General features: G+C 40.3%; 1 protein-coding gene across 2 annotated transcripts; it reads left to right on the top strand.

The window, feature by feature from the left end:
- Positions 1 to 111: 111 nt before the first annotated feature.
- Positions 112 to 20,232, top strand: LOC122651346 (SART-1 family protein DOT2). Of its 2 annotated transcripts, none has more exons than XM_043844701.1 (12): positions 112 to 1,194; positions 2,413 to 2,554; positions 2,660 to 2,714; positions 4,501 to 4,614; positions 4,708 to 4,804; positions 4,887 to 4,953; positions 5,036 to 5,095; positions 5,190 to 5,805; positions 6,443 to 6,804; positions 7,788 to 8,008; positions 10,618 to 10,745; positions 10,886 to 11,000. In XM_043844701.1, the coding sequence occupies exons 1-11, from the start codon at positions 245 to 247 to the stop codon at positions 10,742 to 10,744; spliced, it is 2,811 nt and encodes a 936-aa protein (XP_043700636.1). In that variant the 5' UTR covers positions 112 to 244; the 3' UTR covers position 10,745; positions 10,886 to 11,000. The 2 variants fall into 2 exon arrangements, with proteins under 2 accessions (XP_043700636.1, XP_043700635.1); XM_043844700.1 differs by lacking the exon at positions 10,886 to 11,000 and adding an exon at positions 19,861 to 20,232 and having other exon boundaries at positions 113 to 1,194; positions 10,618 to 10,702.
- Positions 20,233 to 20,334: the final 102 nt, after the last annotated feature.

Genomic DNA, 20,334 nt, shown 5'->3' with positions numbered 1-20,334 from the left:
TATTGATACAAATAAATCATAATTTTCAGCAATATACGACTTTCTTTTTAGTGTAGAGTTGCTGAAACTTCGATTTGTTATATTTAATGAATTCCAGGTGAGCCAATTCAAGTAATAGACGTGCAGTATTCGTTTTCAATCTCATTGGTGCATATCTATCTGCTGAATTTATATAGTCAGTGATCAGAAAAGAACTATTTGTGGTGCTGTAGTTTCTCTTGAAGTTGAATTGATTGTGTTTACGATGGAGATGGACGGGGCTGAATCGAGACTGGAGCAAAACGATGACAGTATGGATCAAAATGGGTCTGCTAGGGGAGATTACAGAGATGAAGAACTGCTTGATGGTTTTGAAGGAGATGTCGGTGAGAAACCGAGGGAATCAAGCAAGCACCGGAGCAAAGACAGAAAGAAGAGTCGAAAAGAAGAGAAGGATCATGGAAGTAGGGATCGAGAACGGTCAAAGGCCGCTGATGTTTCGAAGGAGAGTGACAAAGTGGTTAAGGATTCAGAAAAAGACCGGGTTTCAAGTAGAGAGAGGAGAAAGGAGGATAGAGAGGACCGTGAGAAGGATAGGCACAAGGATAAAGAAAGGGAGAAAGATTATGACCTTGATAAGTACAAAGACAAGGACCGTGAGAAGGATAAAGATAGGAAAGACAAAGGGAAAGATAAGGACCGTGAAAGGGAGAGAGAGGGGGAGAAAGACCATGATCGAGGGCGAGAGAAGGAGAGGGGAAAGGAGAAGGACAGGGAACGTGATAAGGAGCGGGATAGGGCAAAGGACAGGGACAGAGAAAAGGAAAGGGATAAACATAAAGTTCGAGAGAAGGAAAAGGAAAGGGAAAGGGAAAAGGAAAAAGAACGTGATAAACATGACAGGGATAAGGCCAAAGACAAAAGTAGGGAGAAGGAAAGAGAGAAAGATAGAGAGAAGGACGGAGACAAAGAGGGTTCTAAAGATAAAGAAAGAGACAAAATGACCGGGAAAATTCGTATTGAAGGCCAAGGTAGGGGTAAAGATGGTGGAAAAGACGAAAGACCTAAAACAGAGGGTATGAATGATGGAGATGTCACTGTGCTGGGGAAGGAAACCGAGCATGAAGATAGTGATATCAGTGGCATGGAGCATAATCAGCAGACCGAGTGGGCATCAGGGCCATCAAAATCGGAGCTTGAAGAGCGGATATTGAGGTAAGTTACCTCCGGAAATATCTATTGATGCTTCATCAATCCCTTTTTAGAATGTTTTTAATGCTTTCCTTAATAATGCTATGCTGATGCTGTTATCTGTTACACGATTGTTCTTGCCTCTCTAGAGTTATTGCTATTCTGTTATCTTTATGCACTTGTTTCTTTTGCATGACTTTTACTGACCCCTTCTCTTTTGTGCTATATGTATTGATTGAGTTTAAACACTAAATTTACTGCTAAAAGAACACCAATCAGGCTTATCATTACCTTAAATATATATTATCCGTATTGAAATCTTTGTTTGGAAAGGATCTCTCCCACCACAGCAAGAAGTCAGTGTTGCATAGGGAACATGGTCTTGAACTAAATCTATGACTCAGACACCCATTGATCTGTTAGTGTCTTTTAGCAATTAATTACAAATTACAATGGTCCTTAATGGTAGTGATTAATGCTAAACTCGAACAATTGAAAGCTTAAATTATGAATTTTGTTGAACTTGTTTGGCAGAGATTGAATTCTTTGATCTCTTTGCCCAATTTAGCTATGACCCTCCCCAGACCCCCAGTGGCGGGAGCCTTGTGCACTGGGTGCGCCCTTTACTGTGTGCCATTTCCCAATTTAGCTACTAGACTATGCGCCACTAATTAAGACATTTAAAATAACTTAACAGATCAATTATTAACAGAAATAAAAAGGCCCTACAAGAAGACTCTTTCAAATTTGAAAATACTACAATGTAGCCTAGCCTACTGCTCCAATGACTTGCTGGAAAATGAAACCACATAAAATCCTCTTGGAGATGCTACCGCATCAGATTCTGCTATGCATTTTTAGTCCAAATTAAATTTAGCACAAATCAATATGTCTTAAATATCTGTATTTTATGGGGTATATCTTCAACATATGTTTCCCATTGATTAGGTTGCATGTTGTGAGGGCCCATAGCTCAATTTTTGTGAAAAGGAAAGGAAATAGAGGTTGCATGTTGTGATATTCAATTTTTGAATTGCTCATAGTTTCTTAGAAAATCGTATGGTGTCTATCTCTTGATTTTCCAATATTTATTCCCTTTTGTACAAAATCTTTCATTCCCTCTTTGTGTTTGTTCTCATTGTTGTTGGCGAACTTGGCGTCATTATGTCGGAAGAAACATCCTATCTATCAACTGTATATTGTTTTTGATGTATTTGTGTTAAATAAGTTCTTCTGCTACAGAATGAAAGAAGAAAGATTGAAGAAAAAGTCTGAAGGTGCTTCGGAAGTTTTAGCGTGGGTTAATAAGAGCCGTAAGCTGGCAGAGAAAAGGAACGTTGAAAAAGAGAAAGCCATGCACCTTTCCAAGGTTTTTGAAGAGCAGGTTAGCTTTTCCGTATTTCATGTTTCCTTTCCCCTTGGTGATATCTTCCTGATTTTTCCATTCTTGATGATGTTCATGATACATTTATTATTGGACCTTTCCCAGGACAATATTGATGAAGGAGAAAGTGATGATGAGGAAGCAGCTCGGCACACTGCAAGTATTGCTCCTTACCTCCTCCCCCCTGTTTTAGGCTGTTAATTTTTGCTGTATTCTTGTTGGGCTGTTATGTGCACTCTGCACTGATGCAACACAGGGTATGGAGGTTGATGTAGTTGCATTAGACATTAATCCCTAATGGAAACCTTTGTGAAAGCTTAAGAAGGCCCATAAGGTGCTGGTGGCAGTCCAATGGGCTGTAATTGACCCTTGGGTATATTTATAGGTTGGGCCTTTTGTTTTTTCGGGTTTCATTGTAATGGACCTAGTTTATAAGTGTTCATAAAGTGGGGATAAAATTAGTAAATGAGATTACTAGTTAAGTGTTTAAGTTAGATTAGGATACTTAATAGTTAGATAGAGTTCTGTTTTAAATATATTTACTTTATTTGAGTGTGTGAGTGTCATTAGGAGCCCTTTCATGAGTCAATTTAAGAATTTTAGAAGGTCTTTATATATGCAATATACCCCCATCAATTAGATATGATTTGAGTAAAGAATGAGTTATTTTTTGAAGAGTTTTGGTGCTGTTGAGCAGTGCATACATCCATGGTATCCCAAACCTGATTTCTTTTTCTTCTCTTCTATTCTCTTCTTCCCCCAGGAAGACCGATCTCATCTCTTTTCCCACCCCTTCCATCGATCTGATTTCTACCCTTAACAATGTAGTTGCTTCTTTATCTCATATCTGATCATCGATTTGATCATTGAGCCTGCCTGCCTGCATCTGAGATCCATAAATTGGATTTTCAGATTGCATTAATTACCTAGGAGGGAAGGGATAGGTGTTGGTGGAATCATTGGAATGGGTTTAATCTGTAGAAGGTTTATGGTCAAGGAATGGATATATGGGTTCGTGAACTGTGACCTTGTTGGGAAAAAAATGGTAAGTAATATGATTCAGGGAAAATAATGGGAAAGAGAACAATTTTCTCCCTTTTGGAGATCCACCAAAAAGAGAGAGGGGCGTCACATAACTACTGACAAACAAAATTGCCTTCCTTTAATTATCCATTCTGTTTGTTACAAATTAGGATGTCTACCCTTTATATTCTTTAGACTGTCGTATTGATGACATACATTGTGTATATAGAACTTCAATGATTGGAAGATGACTCTTGAAGGCCAAACTTCTTAGATAACATTGAGAAACTAAATCTTTAATTACATTGGTGTGTTAAAAACTCTTCAACTATGCCCTTTAATTAATTGATTATTTTGATATTTTTGAACCATATCAATGTGATCCCCCTTATTTCTAACAATTAAAGACATGTAAATGAATCCTTATATATTAATGTTGTTAATGGCACATGGTTTATTTGACATGTCCAATGAGTGGATGAGCTTGGGTTCATGTTGTGGGCCTTACTTTGTTGCATTACAAGTTTTAGGGTTGTTGCCATCAACTTTAAAAATCTACTCCGTTTTTCTTGAACAAAATGTTCCATAGCAGAGACCAGATGCGGATTGGTGAATCTGGGGAAGGACCAACTCTCAGATTATAGGTTAGGATTTGCAATTTTGTGTTTGCATGTTGTTCGCAACTACCCATATGAACTTCTGCTGAACTTAAGAAGTTAGGTCCCTAATAGTCATTTAGATCCATATACTAGTTACATGGTCGACAAATTGATGGGCTAGAATCTGATCAGTAAGTGATTGTGAATTACAGAACTCAGTCGCACCATATGCTTCCTCTACAGTTCTTTTATAGATCTTAGCACGAGTTCTTGAAAGTGCTATTGGAATACTTTCTGCCTCAAGTGAATTGCTTGTTCTAACAGAGGATCTAGCTGGAGTTAAAGTTCGTCATGGTCTTGATAAAGTAATTGGAGGTGGAGCTGTTGTTTTGACTCTTAAAGATCAAAACATACTCACCAATGGTGATATCAACGAAGGTAGGTTGCTTCAGTGGTTTTGCCTAGGTTTACCCTTGCTGATATTTTTTGATTCCCATGTTCTCTGAAGCTGACATGACATTTATGCAACAGAGGCTGATGTACTAGAAAATATTGAGATTGGAGAGCAAAAACAGAGAGATGAGGCTTATAAGGCTGCAAAGAAAAAGACTGGGATATATGAGGACAAGTAAGATTGACATTATTGTTGATGTGCTGTCTCAAGAATCACTATAAGTTATTAATTATTGCCTTTTATTTTCTCTTTGTAGGTTCAGCAATGAAGATGGTTCCCAAAAGAAAATGCTTCCACAGTATGATGATCCTGTTGAAGATGAGGTTAGCACCTACGTGCAGTTCGAGTAGATATGATACTTTGTATTGTTACTGGTTTTCTTTCTTAACTTTGTTTTCTCTTTAGGATGTGACTTTGGATGACGGTGGACGCTTTAGTGCCGAAGCAGAGAAGAAGATAGAAGAGGTAGTTTCAGCTATTCTCCTTTGTTATTTCATGACTGACAAATTATCCAATGCCGGTTATTTTTCCTGACAGGGTATTTTTTTTTGCATTCCAGCTCCGTAAAAGGATACTGGGAGTATCTGCAAGCAATCATTCTGAAGATCTCAATTCTTCTGGGAAAATTTCATCAGATTACTATACGCATGACGAAATTCTCCAGTTTAAAAAGCCAAAGAAAAAGAAATCCCTGAGGAAGAAGGAAAAGCTGGATTTGGATGCCCTAGAAGCTGAGGCTATAACTGCTGGGTTGGGCATGGGTGATCTTGGCTCCAGGAAAGATGGGAAGAGGAAAGCTGCCAAGGAGGATCAAGAAAAATCTGAGGCTGAAATAAGGAATAATGCATACCAAACGGCTTATGCTAAAGCGGAAGAGGCATCTAAAGCACTCCGACAGGAACAAACTCTAACTGTTAAAGTTGCGGAAGATGAAAATCCTGTTTTTGGTGAAGACGATGAGGATCTCTACAAATCTTTAGAAACAGCAAGAAAGTTAGCACTTAAAAAGCAGAATCAGGCAGCAGCATCTGGTCCTCAAGCAGTTGCACTTCTTGCCAGCACTGCCAACAATCAATCAAGTGATGATCATAACTCTGCATATGAAGAACCACAAGAAAACAAGGTTGTCTTCACAGAGATGGAAGAGTTTGTATGGGGTCTCCAGCTTGATGAAGGTATTTGTAGTTTTTTACATTTTCATTTGGAAGAGTCAGTTGAAGCATAAGGTAAACCAGTAGCACACCAATAAATGGGGTACATATGGAGATGAGTGGGTTCTGCCTAGGAGATATCATAAGCCAAAAGTTGCCTCTGCTGAAATTTGAGACAATCTATTTTATTTACTTTGGGCATTCCTCAAACTGTTCAAAGGAATTTAATAGATTGGATTGTCAGCCCAATATGACTTATTTTAGGTCTTAATGTTCATTTGTAGATATCTGATTGCATTTTCACTCCATGCACTGGCATGTTATTGACATACTCTAGATTTGTCTACTAGATTTTTTGGAGCCCTCCCCCCAATCACCAAAAAGAAGGGGGGAAAAACTCTGTAATCTTTGACGGTTTTTTGGAATGATGTATTTTGAGCCAATAAGTTATTGTATACCTTCCTTTAAGTCCTTTTATTGTTAACTTTTTCTTGGTAAAAAACATATTAAACTGAACTTTCTATTAATATCCTTTTTTTTTATATATAGATATAGATTTAGGGCTAGTGTAATATTTACTCAGTGGGGTTTATCATTTTTGGATTCATCTTTTTATTTATATGTTAGTATTGATTTCATCTTCCACTGATTCTGTTTGCAGAAGCCCATAAAACTGATGATCATGATGTTTTCATGGATGAAGATGAAGTTCCTAAATCCTCTGACCAGGAAAAAAAAGATGAAGCTGGTGGTTGGATGGAGGTCAAAGATACTGATAAAGATGAACACCCTATTAATGAAGAGAAAGAAGAAATAGTTTTGGATGAGACTATCCATGAAGCTGCGGTTGGTAAAGGATTATCAGGAGCACTGAAGCTACTTAAGGAACGAGGAACGCTGAAGGAGACTGTAGACTTGGGTGGCAGAAACATGGACAAGAAAAAGAGCAAACTTGTTGGTATCTACGACAATGATGGACGTAAGGAAATACGTATTGAGAGGACAGATGAATTTGGTCGGATTGTAAGTGCCGATCTCCTTCTTAATTATTCAGTTTATTATCTAAGGATCTCATATTGACAGATTGTCATGGTGAGCTATAAGTGGCATGGTTTTAGAAAAGAGGCATATGCTGGATGAGAACCCATAGGTGATAGGCTAGTCTGGGTGATCTACTTGGCAGACATATCTGATTGGATGTTAACTCATTTAATGTATTTTTTCTTTTTCTTAGACGGTGAGATTCACGAGTCACAATATTATGTGGTATTGGTGATTGAGTGTAAACTATACTGGTCTTATGGGCGTGTTGGTATTAGGACCATAGTACTAAAACTTGCGAAATTTCGGTCGAGATATCGAATATTTCGAGTATCTTGACCTGTCCGAAACGAAACGCAAGTCCGAAATGAAAAAATGCAATATTTCGGAAATTTCGGTCATCTTGTTTCGGAAATTTCGGTAATTTCGGTCATCTCGTTTCGAAAATTTCGGAAATCTTGGACATTTTTGGCATTTTACACCCACAGAAAAATACCATATTTCGACCGAGATTTCGACGAAATTTCGGTATCTCGGAAATTTCGGTCAGACCGAAACACCGAAACGAAACGAGATTTAGTACCATGATTAGGACTATCAGGTCTGTCTTCTTGTTCCCTAATTTTGCTGAAAGTAACTTTTTTGGGATTATGTTTAGGGAACTGAAATGCTGTCTTGTGTTTTGGTGTTGGGACATGTATTGTGTGTCTAAGTTGGCAACCCTAAAAGTAAACTAACATGCAAAGTTATGTTTCTTCTTTCTCTCTCTGTCATATTTTCAGCTCCTTTTAGGGGAAAAAATATCTATGAGGTGTCCAGCATTGCTGACATGCATATGATTGTGTAAGACCTGAACTGTGTTGCCATGACCAAATAATGATAAAAAAGCTTGTCCTTGTTACAGAGGTTTTTGTTGTTCATGAAGCATTCCCTTTATTCTGGTTCATGTTTGATTTCGTTATCAGATGACCCCTAAGGAGGCCTTTCGGGTTATTTCTCATAAATTTCATGGGAAGGGGCCAGGCAAAACTAAGCAAGAAAAACGCATGAAGCAATACCAAGAAGAGTTGAAACTAAAGCAGATGAAGAATTCTGACACACCATCACTGTCTGTGGAGAGAATGAGGGAAGCTCAAGCTCGTCTAAAGACACCCTATCTTGTGCTTAGTGGGCATGTAAAACCTGGGTATGTTCTCTAATCTCTCCTTTTTTATTTTTGCATTAGTAATCTATACTTTATTTCTATTTCTTTTGATGACTTTAGAAAAACTTAATAAATGAGAGAATAACAATTATCTTCAGAACCAGTATTTTTGTGGTTTGCATTTTTTTTCCCTTTAGTTTTTGTTCTTTTGAGTGCCCCTCCCTCCCCCAAAAAAAAACCTTAACGATTGTTTCCCTAAAAAGAAATACCAACCCAGAAGAGTTGAGGATTTTACCTAACTAAACAGCAGAGTTGATAGTTAAAAATTCATGTCTTTATTTCCACCTTTCTTGGTAAGCTTTGATTGCTTTAGTAAGTTGAATTTCTTTTATTTTCTTCTATGCACATTAAAGATGCATAGGAATATATAGACATAAAGAAGAACCATTATTTCTTTGAATATCTGATCACACTAGTGAGATTTGACAGAATTTTGCAACACATTTGTGGGGAAACTTCAAAGATCCTCAAAAAAATGTTCAAGGGAATGTGGATGACTATGCAACTTTTACAAGTCTACCAAATCCATAGAGCCTTGTTATTTTCAATTTGAGGAGAGTATTTGATTTAAAAAATTTATTACTGTACATGGTCGATAAGACAAGGCTATGCAAAAGCAAAACTGCAAAACCAATGTGGCAAAAAAGGAAAGCTTCACAGCACCCGTTGTTCATTTATGGGCTGTTTACCGGAATTGCTTCCAGCCTTCCACACAGGTCAAAGTATTGCTATGCCCCTGGCCTAGGGTGTGTTAAGGTCACGGTTAAAGAAAAATAAACTGAAAGCTTTAGAGCACTGCCTACTGAAAGGCCCGGGGGGGGGGGGGTTGGTGGACGTCATAAAAAATTTGATGCCATCTTCCCTCAAATTCTGTCTATAAACATCTCTGGACTCATTACAGGTTGAAGCTCAGTACATTACTCCTTGTTTTTGGCAGGTGCTTAATTGGCAGATTCCAAATGGTAATCTGTAATTTGATTGTTCTGTTGGTTCCATTTTCCAAAAAACCTAACACTTGGGACTAGAGATCCTGGCCTTCAAATTAGTGAATTTAGATACAAAGTTCCTTTGGTGTCCCTATGGTGCAAAATCAGATAGTCAGGCCCTGTTTGTTTGACAGAGAAAAGTGGAAAAGGTAAAAAAGAGTGGGAAACTTGTACTTGTTTCCCACAAACTACCACAAATGTGACTGTTTGGTTAGATGGGGGTGGGAAACTTCCAGACAAACTCATTAAATGCATTTATTCTTGTTTGGTGAGGTGGCACCCCTCTTTTTCCCACGCCATTGACTTTCAAAGTCCTACCAAATTGGTATGACTTTCAAAGTCCTACCAAATTGGTAGGACTTTGGCACTATTCATGGAAAAGTTACTTCTGAGTCTATCTCTCTCCTCTTCGTATTTCCTTTCTTTCCCATGGAATTCCACCCCATGTCCATTTCTTTTCTCTCCCACTAAATCCCCCCCCACTACCTAATGCCATTATTTCCTTTCCTTTCCTTGTCAACCCAACCCACAACATGTGGGACCCACCCTCACAAGTTTCCCGCCCATTTTTATCCGTCAAACAAACGGGGCCTCAGAGCTTACATATTGATAAAGAAAAGGTTGTCGTAGTGGTGAGTTGATGCCTAGGCAATTGGACCCTAGCAACCCTTCCAATCACCCCCCCAAAAAAAAAAGAAAAATAAAAGAATGCTATTGCTATATTAAATTAAGCTGTGGTTATGGCATTAAAGAGCTCAATAAGCAATGTGATAAGGTGTTGAGCACAATCACTGACAGAGGAAATGATATTAGTACCAAAATAATGAATTCCAAAAAGAGAGTGAACAAGAGCAACTAAGTTTTTGCGGCTGAATGCCCAAAACATGATGTAAATTTTTGACAAAAAAAAATAGTTAAGAACCCCCAAAAGTAAAGCACTAAAATAAAACTTGTCTAATAGTTGTGCGTTTATGCCTGTTGACATGGGTTTCTTTTTAGTCTCTTAACTTACGCATGAATCAGTAGGTCCATGTCCTAAAATGCCCAGGTTACACCATAGTTCAAAAACTCGACGAAATTTTACTAATTTTGACATGTCCGAGTCGAAACAGTAGGCGAAACCCAGAGTCAGCACTATTTTACTGAAATTTCGCTCATTTCACCAAAATTTCACTCATTTCGGTCCCAAAAATGCATTGTTTCGTTGAAATTTTGGTCATTTCTGCCGTTGCCCCCCTGAAATGGCCAAGTGAAACTCATGGAAAAAAAACACTGTTTCGGCGAAAGTTTGCCAAAATTTCAGTATTTCGCTCATTTCGGTCAGACCGAAATGACCTACCGAAACAAGATTTTTAACTATGGGTTACACTTTCATGATGCTGCTCCTAAAGTGAAGAAAATATGGTAATTGATTCCCCCATTTCTTAGACAAAGAGTACTATCCTGGAACATGACCTCTAATGTTTATGTTTTTCACTTAAATAAATGTTTAAGTGGTCCACCAATCTCTACTGCTTGAAAATATGTCTTGGGCACCTAATAGCTCAGTCAGTCTGTTTTTGGTTAATCTGCTGATCATTTTTGTTATACAACATGAATTTCCAGGCAAACCAGTGACCCCAGAAGTGGTTTTGCTACTGTTGAGAAGGACCTTGCGGGGGGTTTGACACCCATGCTTGGAGATAAGAAGGTTAGTCATTCTCTTGTATGTGTTTTGCTTTTGTTTTGTTAGTGTAATAGAGACGCACCAACAGAGATAGCAGTGTTGTTAAAACGTTGAGTGGTCAATTGACACTAGTGTGCTATTGAAATTGATGCACTAGCTGTCTAGGGGGTGATTTGTAAAAGTCATAAACTAATGCTTCATGTTGACAAAAGTTGATGCGGATTAGCTATTTTACACATGCTTTTGTCTTGAGGTAGTAATTTCCTTGTTTGATGTATTATGTTTCTTTTTATTCTATGACCTTTTGTTTGTCACTTATATTTACTTGATTGCACTATCATGTGTGGAGAATATGGTAAACCATAAATGGATTAAAAAAAATGATTTTCAAAAGTTTGTTATAACAAAATTTTAATATTTTTAAGTTCTTATGAGATTATTGAAGTACAAGTACATGTATATTTAGTTAATGAGTTATTGATTTTGTTGTTACCTAGGCAAATCCTTGTCATCAATTAGTGTATGACTTACACTGGCAAAGAAAAACGACTTGGGGCTTTAACTACACCAAGAATTTGTCCAGCCCAGAATCTGTGGATCCCCGAATATGGTTAGCCATATTTCCAACCCTTACAGCTCAATACTTGAGTCCTTCATAACGTGCCCCTCTGTAGCTTGCATGGCCCAAGATGCTGAATATCAAATGCGTGCTTGAAGGGAAGATGAGTTTGGGAAGGTTTTGATTTTGGAGCCTAGAGGAGGGCCGGTTAGGGAAGAAGAATGAGATGAGAGAGATTGACAGAGAAGGGAATGAGAGAGGTTGATGGGGGAAGGAGATGGATCCTTCGATTCTGATACCAAATTGGTGCAGGACCGGATGGGAGAAGGGAAAAGTTGCAGGGAAGGGGAAAGAGATCACACAATCACACATTCTCAAAGAGTAAACCCAATAAACTTCTATTCAATTCACTATATCCATTGTTGGATTACATGCAAGTATTTAAAGAAGAAAATAACAAGACTCCTAGGTTGGTTATGAAACTGAAAATAACAACTTGCAATTCAAACTCTAACTCTATCTAACTCCTACTTGGGTAACCCTAAATAAATAAAAGACTGAAATAAATACCCTACTAAATAACTAATTCCAACCCTTGTTGGACCAAAAACCATTGGACCAGTTCTGTTTAGGCTTGGGTCTCCAAATACTCTCATGCTGGTCCAACCAGCCAAGTGATACTGCATCAGAGCCTGTGGCAGGCTTGATGTTTCAATCAGCGGAAGAAAATAACAAGACTCCTAGGTAGATTATGAAACTGAAAATAACAACTTGCAATTCAAACTCTAACTCTATCCAACTCCTACGTAGGTAACCCTAAACAAATAAAAGACTGAAATAAATAACCTACTAAATAACTAATTCCAACCCTTGGACCAAAAACCATTGGATCGGTTCTGTTTAGGTTTGGGTCTCCAAATCCTCTCATGCTGGTCCAACCAGCCAAATGATACTGCATCAGAGCCTGTGGCAGGCTTGATGTTTCAATCAGCGGAAGCTGACCTAATTTTGATAGCAAAGTGAGTTTAACCTTTGGCTTCATCTGGTTGCAAGGGAGGTGAAGGTAAGTGAGTGGAAATGTGGAATCTCTTCTCTCTCTAAGTTGTCTGGTTGCAAGAGAAGTGTGGTAAGGGGAAGTTGTTAATCCTGTCTGGTTGGACAATGAAATTATTAAATTTTTTTATAAAAAACCAAGGAAACAAAGGAAACCAAATCGAGTAGATGTAGATCGTCTTCTTCGACGCTGACACTGTACTCTTCCCCTGATCTGAAACAAAAGGACAGAGAGAGATGGATGATCTCAGAAGTGGTGGCCACAAAGAAATTGCAGGCAAAAGAGGGAATTGTTATGGTCTCCTGCTTTTGCAATATGTTAATCAACCACAATTTACCACAGATTTTGCTCTTTTGGATTCTTTCAACCCCTCCTCAGAGCCATGGGAGAATCTCAATGACAGCACCCATTGAGAAATTGCAGGCAAGGATTCTTACCAGCTATGAGCAAACTCAAATGTAGTCCTAGAATAGGAAATAATCCTACTAGGAGCCAGGTAGAATCAAGCTCTGGTTAAGCCTGCTGTTTAGAGTTGATTAGGGGCTGTTTTAGGGCAAAATTAGGGTTTCGGATAGGAATTTGGGAATGGGGTTTATAGGGTTTTAATCTGCAGGTTTAGAGGGTCATTATGGTATAAAAATATATGAATTTGGATCAGTTTTATTTTCCTGCAGAAATTAGGGTTAGGGTTTCGGGTTTTGTAATCAAGAAAAACAACTAGAACTAAGGTTAACAGTAGGATTCAGGGGCTGGGGTTTAGGTCGAGTGTTAGGGGGACTTCGGGGAAGGTTCGATCCAATTATGAAGGTAATCTGTCGGCTGAGACAGTCTAGACAGAATTTGGGCCAATTAGGGTTTTAATGGGGAAGAGGAGTTTAAGGTTTGTGATGGATGGATGAGATCCAAAGCTGGATCGAGTGGAAGGGACATAGGAAGGGGGCTGTAGCCTGATTTTGATGGTAATCTAATGAGGGAACAGGTCTGGGCAGAGTTAAGACTGGCTAGGGTCTATGGAATACAAATAGAAATAAAAGGAGGATCGAATGGGGAAGGGGAAAGAAGGATAAAGCAGAAATTAATAGGTAGACTTACAGCAGATATCCACGGCAGTAAATCTAGCATTGAAGGATAGAACCACTTTGACAAAGAGCCTCCCAGCCGTCACGGCGTAAGGAGTCGCAGGAGTCCACCCACCCTTCCACCTTGATAAGCCCACAAGGATGCACACACTCTTGGAGAGCAAGGAGCAGCAAGCAGCCACGAAAATCTCTTTTTTAAATTCAAATCTGTTGTGGGGGAGCCTCCCACGATTCCTTTATTTATAATTAAAGGCCTAAGCCAAATCCTCATACAATCTAAACTCCTCCTCACTTAAATCGTGGAAGGGATCTAATCAAAGTCAAATTACTAATTTAAAATACTAAAATGTCCTAACTACCCCTACTAACTTAAAATAAAAGAATCTAACTTAAAAACAACTAATTAAAAGAAGATTCCATATTAGCCAATAGGATAAAAGAACCTATTAATCAATAGGAACACTTCACTTAAATTAGACCCATTGAACCACTTGGATGCAACCAAATCTAAACCGGTTCAATCTAAAAACATAAAAATAACTAAGTATTGGGCTAATCCCGTATGCAACCTAAGTACCCCTAGTTTAGGCTCATTAAAGTGGCCTATTACATAAAAAACCCTTGGGAACAAAGGCCCAACATGGATATAACCCAACCCTAGGCCTATTTCTAAAGAAATAAACCCTATTTGGTGATCATTCTGCATCAAACTCCTTGTTTCTTGTCATAACCCTCCATTTCAACCTGTTAAATTCTTGTTTTTGCTTCTCTTTCAGCAGATTTCTTGCCATTATCTGAGAAAACCCAGTTTGGGAGCTCTCATCATCAGAAATTAGAAGTACACTCCTCCATTTCTGCATATTCCGGTTATCAGATCCTCTAGGTCATCACATCACCATTAACTGTCTAGATTCCAGTGGCAGTCAGCCGCTACCATTGAGTCTGATGACCTTCCCCAAGGTTGAGTTGATGCCTGATTTGGTCAAGATAGGATTCTATATTGGGTTTTAGATTCTAGCTTTTTGAATAAAAAAGCAGATGAAAAATAATTTTTTTTCGATTATCACCAAATCAATCAAAGTCTATCCAACACCCCTGCACTTCATTTTTAAGTTTAAAACCTGTTCTACCATAATGTCCAAAATAGATGCTTTTGAATATGGGCTTTGGTGTTGTCAACCCTCTTACGAGGAAATTGCATCCAGAATACTGACCAAAATCACTACAGGGCCTAGGAATCATGAAAGACCACTAAGGCTTCGTTTAGTTGCCGGAGAGGTGAGATATTTCCAATGGATGTCATTTTGGTTTGTCTAGATGGCTGGGAAAATAATGTTTTCTTTTCCAAAGGCAAAGATGATTTAGAGATTTTATTTGTTGGGCAACTGGAAGTGATTGGCAGTGTGTTGTCATTGTCAGCAACAGTTCTGAGTGCACAGGTGATGTAGTAGAGCTTCTGGGTGAGTTGGCAGTGTCTGGGGAGGTAAGGCAGTGACTGGGAAGTATTGGGCAGTGCTGGATATGTCAGGCTGAGTAGACAGATGAGTCAGCTTCGGAATCAATTTGGGCAGTCCAAGTGGCAGAATTGGGAGGGTTGTACTGGAGAAGTGTAGACCGTTGAATTATCTTTCCAATGCAATGAGAATCACTTTAATCTGACTCCGGATGAGGTAGTATGGCTGTTTCCGTATAGTCAGTCAAGAAGGCCCAAGTGTTTGACAAAATGCCCCAAAGTGGTGTTGTGCACAAGTGACATGATAGGTGGGTCCACATGATGAGGTGGCATCGCTTGCTGATGTGGCCACTGTGGCAACACACAACATAGGCCGCATTATCACGGTCATCTTGCTTGGCATGGCTGTGGCACATAGGTTGGGCACACATGGGCGTGCATGGTAGCTTGAGGGTGGCTTGGATTGGGGCTCGGAGTGAGCATGGTGATGCTTGGAGTGAGAGTCGCTTGCCCCGTGACGTTTCGTTATCTATCAATATGATTTTTCGAGGGGTTTCATGTCTCCTTCTGGAAATCGATGAAAAGCAAAGAGCTACCTTGAGGAGGGGTGGTGTGCCTCACACCCCTTGGTGCCATGGCTCCTAGCATGGCATCGTGACAGGCCACAATCATCAACAAGGCTATCACTGGCAAGGCACTGTGTGCGGGGTTGGCCTGGCCGCGCATGTACAACATCACAGATACTCCATGGTGGTTGGATACCATAGGCGAGCACTCGGAGCCGAAGTGGGTGAAGAGTGTTTCCTTTGAAGGTTTGGTTACTGACGGGGACCCCACTGGTTAGCGGAAGGTGTTGCTGCAGAAGTAGAGGCTTGGGGTTATGATGCTTCTTGCACATCCTATGCGACAATGGCACATGACCTTTAGCGAGTGGGCTATCCCTTGTCTCACATGCGGGTGTGCCTGTCCTTGGCTTGGCCTAGCTTTGGCCTTCCTTGGGCATGTCTATGTGTGGTGCTAGCTACTAGCCAACGCTAGGCGAAAGTGGTGGCATTACATAGGCGAGTATGCCATAGACTTGGCAACCTTCGTTATTCACTGTGCCGTTCTAGTGGAGCTGTTACTACACCTTGTGCATAGTTGTGACGATTGGCTTGGTGGGGCTCCAACTTGGGCCTCACAACGAGGGACCGTCGAGAAGGCCCAAGTGTTTGACAAGCAATGTTCCATCGGTTGTGAAATCATATTTGGGTGATATCAAGATGCCTTGAATGGCCTAGGCGGCTTGCCTTGGTCAAGCATTGTCCAGGGCACCACATGGGCTGCTGTGCTACCGTGCAGCCAATGCTGCTTTGCCATGTTGTCATGGGCATATTTTTAGTGGAGTCACAAGCATATGCGCATGCACAGCTGCAAGGAGTAGGGTTATGCAGCCCACAAGGCATAGGCCACGGCCCGCACAGCGTGCAAGGCCTGCGTACGTAGTGGCTTGCCCGCGGAGGCCCTTGTACCAATACAACTGCGTGAGAAGGAGCCCCCAGCAACCAAGGCATTGAATGCCTGCTAGATGCTCGGTGAAATGCCGCAATGGGTCTCGGGAAGTTACTTGACTGAGACCTTTCTTTTGGCTTTCCAGAATCACACGGACCATCAAATGTGGATCCTCGATAAAACGACGGAGTTCAATCGCAAAAAGGCGCTGACACAATCGCGGAATAGATTCTCCCGCGTCTCCCCTGAGTGGTCGAGCTCAAAGATGCTCTGTATGCTGCGATACATGTGTAGCTCTGATTCTGTGAGGCGTGCTCATAGGGTTAGTCGGCCCGAGATACCATTTGATGCGTATCTGAGTGTCTCGCAATCGCTATTCCGATCGAGCTGCTCAAGTTGTTTCACGCCTAATTTGAAGGGTCGCTCCAGTGTTTTGCGCGCCTATGCTTAGCCCGCCAAAGATTCCATTTCTTTGGCCTGTAGGCACCCCGTTTTTTGAGCTTCAGTCGACGACTTGAAGCCAACCCAAGGGTTGAGATCGACCCCGTGTTTTGGAAGTCCCGATCCAACGGTCAGTGTCTACACCTGTACAGATGGATGCAGCCGATCCCAGATTCTATTTTAAGCGATCTCAACCCTCGCTTAGATTCCAATCTGATGGCTGAGATTGTTTTGGCCATAACTTGGTCATTGTAAGTCCAAATGAGGTGGTTTTTATTGGTATGGACTCCATATGAAGCCAAGAACGCGAATAGCGAAGGAGTTCAAGGAGAGGTCACATAACCTTTTTGATTAAAAAAAGGGAGGAGATGGGGCCATATGTGTTGCATTGAATCTTCCCCAACCACCATTTTGGGTTGTTTAAAGCTCCATTGAGGGGGAGTGAATGGTTGGTGAGCTTTGTTGAAGAATTAAAGGGGTTGTGCAGGCAAAAGAAGAGAGAGAAAAGAAAGGGGTGCCATGTGCAAGTCCACTTGAAGATTCAAGTCTCCCCACTCTAGGGGGTTAGTTGAAGATTCCAGTGAGCATATCTGGGGACCACATTCAAGCCTCTCCAGCTGTTATTACTTAGGGTGAGGTAATCGGTGTTTTTAAATCCCAGATTTTTGACTTGGGTTGTAATTGATGCATTGCCTATAATATTGTATTGTAAGGGGTGGGATTTATATTAAAATGTCATATATTGTAACCTGTCAAGTCGGGGCTTGATAGAAGTGGGGTAGGTGCTCTTGGACTATTCTAGCAGTCAAATAGTGTTGTGTATTGGAAAGTATACGAAATCCTAGGTGTAGGGTATTGCTCCGTGGATGAGGCAACTTTTTTTGTTTTTGATAGGTCCTACTCTATTCTATTATAAGGGGAAGGGAAGGTGTAAACCAAGAGGCTTGAACCCAAGACATCCTGGTAACAATGGGTTTTACGCACCACAAGCTACCAAGTGTGCTAGACAACTTGCCGAACCACATATATTGTGTGGATGTGCTTGTAATTGTGGCTATCAGAGTGCTGTGGATGTGTGCAGGATGGGTATACACAGTCTGGTAGACCTGGCCACTTTGTGGTAGTGGGGTGGACATGCATATGATTGTTTATGTGATATTGGTAAATTTGGGGTTGCCCCAGCCAGTCAGGGTGTGTTTGGGAAAGCTAATAGTGAGGTGAACAGTCAAGGTCAGAATTTTTGGGGAGAAAAAGTGGTTACACTGATTCACCCTCCTCTTAGTTTCAACCTGGGAATATCATTATTCAATAATACAATAAAACATTTTAGTTCTAGGAACTTTTTTTGGGTTTGAGTATTAGATTCCTGCATGGCCCACCTAGGAGGGGCTTCCCGTGTGGCCCAAATACCTGCCACATGGCATCTCTGATGGGCCTTTTTTTATGGGCAGGTAGACCCAAGGTAATCAACTAAGCACTGTTGGTCACATGGCAAAAGGAAGGTTTTAAAATGGAAGATTACTAGGAGAGTCCATGCAAATACGGGTATGCAAGGACATACATCTGAAGGGTATTTTAGGCTTTGGATTACATGTGGCCATCCAAACCATGTCCGATGGTTGGAATTATGATGTCATCTTTTCTCGTGGCAAACTGAGGTGAGCCGCGCAGGAAGCCCTTCTTTGTTGGGCCTTGCAAAATGTGTGTTGCCTTTGAGCTAAATGCATTTTTACTAAAGTAAGCTACATTAGTTTATTAGAGATTAAAAGGCCCAAGAAAGTGTTCCTTCCTAATAGATGAGCATTATTGCTGATGTTAATGTGGATTTGTGGTAAATTTTTTGATTAGTAGTGGCAAAGTAATTCCTTGAGTTCCATTAGGTTTTGATTTGCAAAATCAAAGCATTTATTTGCAATGAGTGGATGGATGTTGCTGGTGATGAGGATGCTTGGTTCCACGCAGACAGTTGGAGGTTTCTTTATGTTCCGTTTCATCCTATTAAGAAATGAGTTTAGAAAGTCAGGATTCTATCCGTATTCCTTGGCTGGAGTGAAATTAATCATGTGGAGAGTTTGAAGATCCATTCAGCAACATGAGTAGGATTATTTTTTTTTTTTTGGCGGGGGGGGGGGGGAATGGATGAATGATGTCCGTTGACAGTTTTGAACTTCAGCAGTTGTAACTTGGTGAATAAGAGCTGAATAGATTAGATTTGTTTATTTATTTTAATGAGTAGTGGGATAGGAGTTCAATACTTCAGTGGTAGGAAGATGTAGACAGGTATGATCCCAGGCCTAGGGCATTCTCCCTAGATTACCAGCTTGTTTCAGGGTTGCTGCCTATGTTCTGGACATAGTATAGCATCTCCCCTGAAGCTAAACTAACAAAGGAAGCCATCCTCTCTGCCCCTGTGAATTTATTTAATTCACTAGGGGCAATTGCATTGGATCTCGGGAGGAGGTATGCCCCTCATGCTCTTAAGATTCCAATGAATCTTGCACTTCGGTGGGTACCTCAATGGTCATCATCTCTTGTTAAGGATTTTGCCACCCTCTCGAGTCAACAGCTATAGTTTATGCTTCAGGGCTTGTTGCAGCCAATGCTTAAGTATCTCTTTCTGATCCAGTTTCTATATCCCATGATGCTGGAATCAAATGAGTTTCATTCTTCCTTGGATAACCACCTCCCTTGGGTTGGGAAAAGTTCCTCTGCCATACTGATTTTTTCCACCCACCGCCTTGGGAAGAAAGTTAGAGCCAAGGGTGACTGTCTGTTCATTCATGTAACAATGGTTCTCTGGCTGATATTTTCAATGACATTTAGAATTGACCTGCTTCCTTGTTAATAGAACCCCTTGTTTGAGCTTTAAATCTATCGAATGGAGACCTAATGAAATATGGGTTGGGTATGTCGGTATCTCAACCAATCATAATCTATTCCAGGTTCCTTTGTTGCTAATGTATCTCACGTGCATTTTTTTTACCAGGAGCTAGTTGAACCTGAATGAAATTTCAACAATTTCATTGGCAGTGGATACAAGTGCATGATTATTTTTATCATGAATTTAGCTATGTTAATATAGTATCTAATTTTGGCTAATTTCAGGTTGAGCATTTCTTGGGGATCAAGCGCAAGGCTGAACCTGGTGATGGGGGTGCGTCAAAGAAGCTGAAGAACTAAAATTTCCCCTCCTTTTTGGGAAAGTGTGAATGCATTTATGCTTGCAGTTTTGAAGATTTGGGCTTGCCAGATAACTTTGCATCTTACCTTTAAGGTGAGAAGCAAATGATACTGATGATTTGATATCTTCTAATCCCCAAAGCCATAGCTAGCTATGGATTGAGGAGGCTGAAATGGCAAACTTGTCAAAGCTTCTGAGTATCATTTCTTTTGAATTACTTTGTACAAATCATAAGTTTCTGTAGAGTACAGTTCAGAAAATGTATGATTATATGGCTTCCTGTTTTTGGAGCAAAAGGAAGGAAAAAATATATATAATTGAACCGACAAGCTGTCCACTACTTTGATCCATGCTGAAATTTTTTGCAATCATCCAGCATTTGTATGCTTCTTGTCTTG

This window comes from Telopea speciosissima, chromosome 2 (assembly GCF_018873765.1).
Source record: "Telopea speciosissima isolate NSW1024214 ecotype Mountain lineage chromosome 2, Tspe_v1, whole genome shotgun sequence".
Taxonomy (NCBI): domain Eukaryota; kingdom Viridiplantae; phylum Streptophyta; class Magnoliopsida; order Proteales; family Proteaceae; genus Telopea; species Telopea speciosissima.
Note: the sequence above shows the minus strand (reverse complement) of the source record. Positions and strands in the feature narration are given on the sequence as shown.

Coding starts and splice junctions, on each gene's coding strand:
- LOC122651346 (XM_043844700.1), top strand. CDS start 245: ATGGAGATGGACGGGGCTGAATCGAGACTGGAGCAAAACGATGACAGT. Junction 2,715..4,500: donor AGCAGCTCGGCACACTGCAA/GTATTGCTCCTT, acceptor TTGTTCTAACAG/AGGATCTAGCTGGAGTTAAA. Junction 10,703..19,860: donor CCATGCTTGGAGATAAGAAG/GTTAGTCATTCT, acceptor GGCTAATTTCAG/GTTGAGCATTTCTTGGGGAT.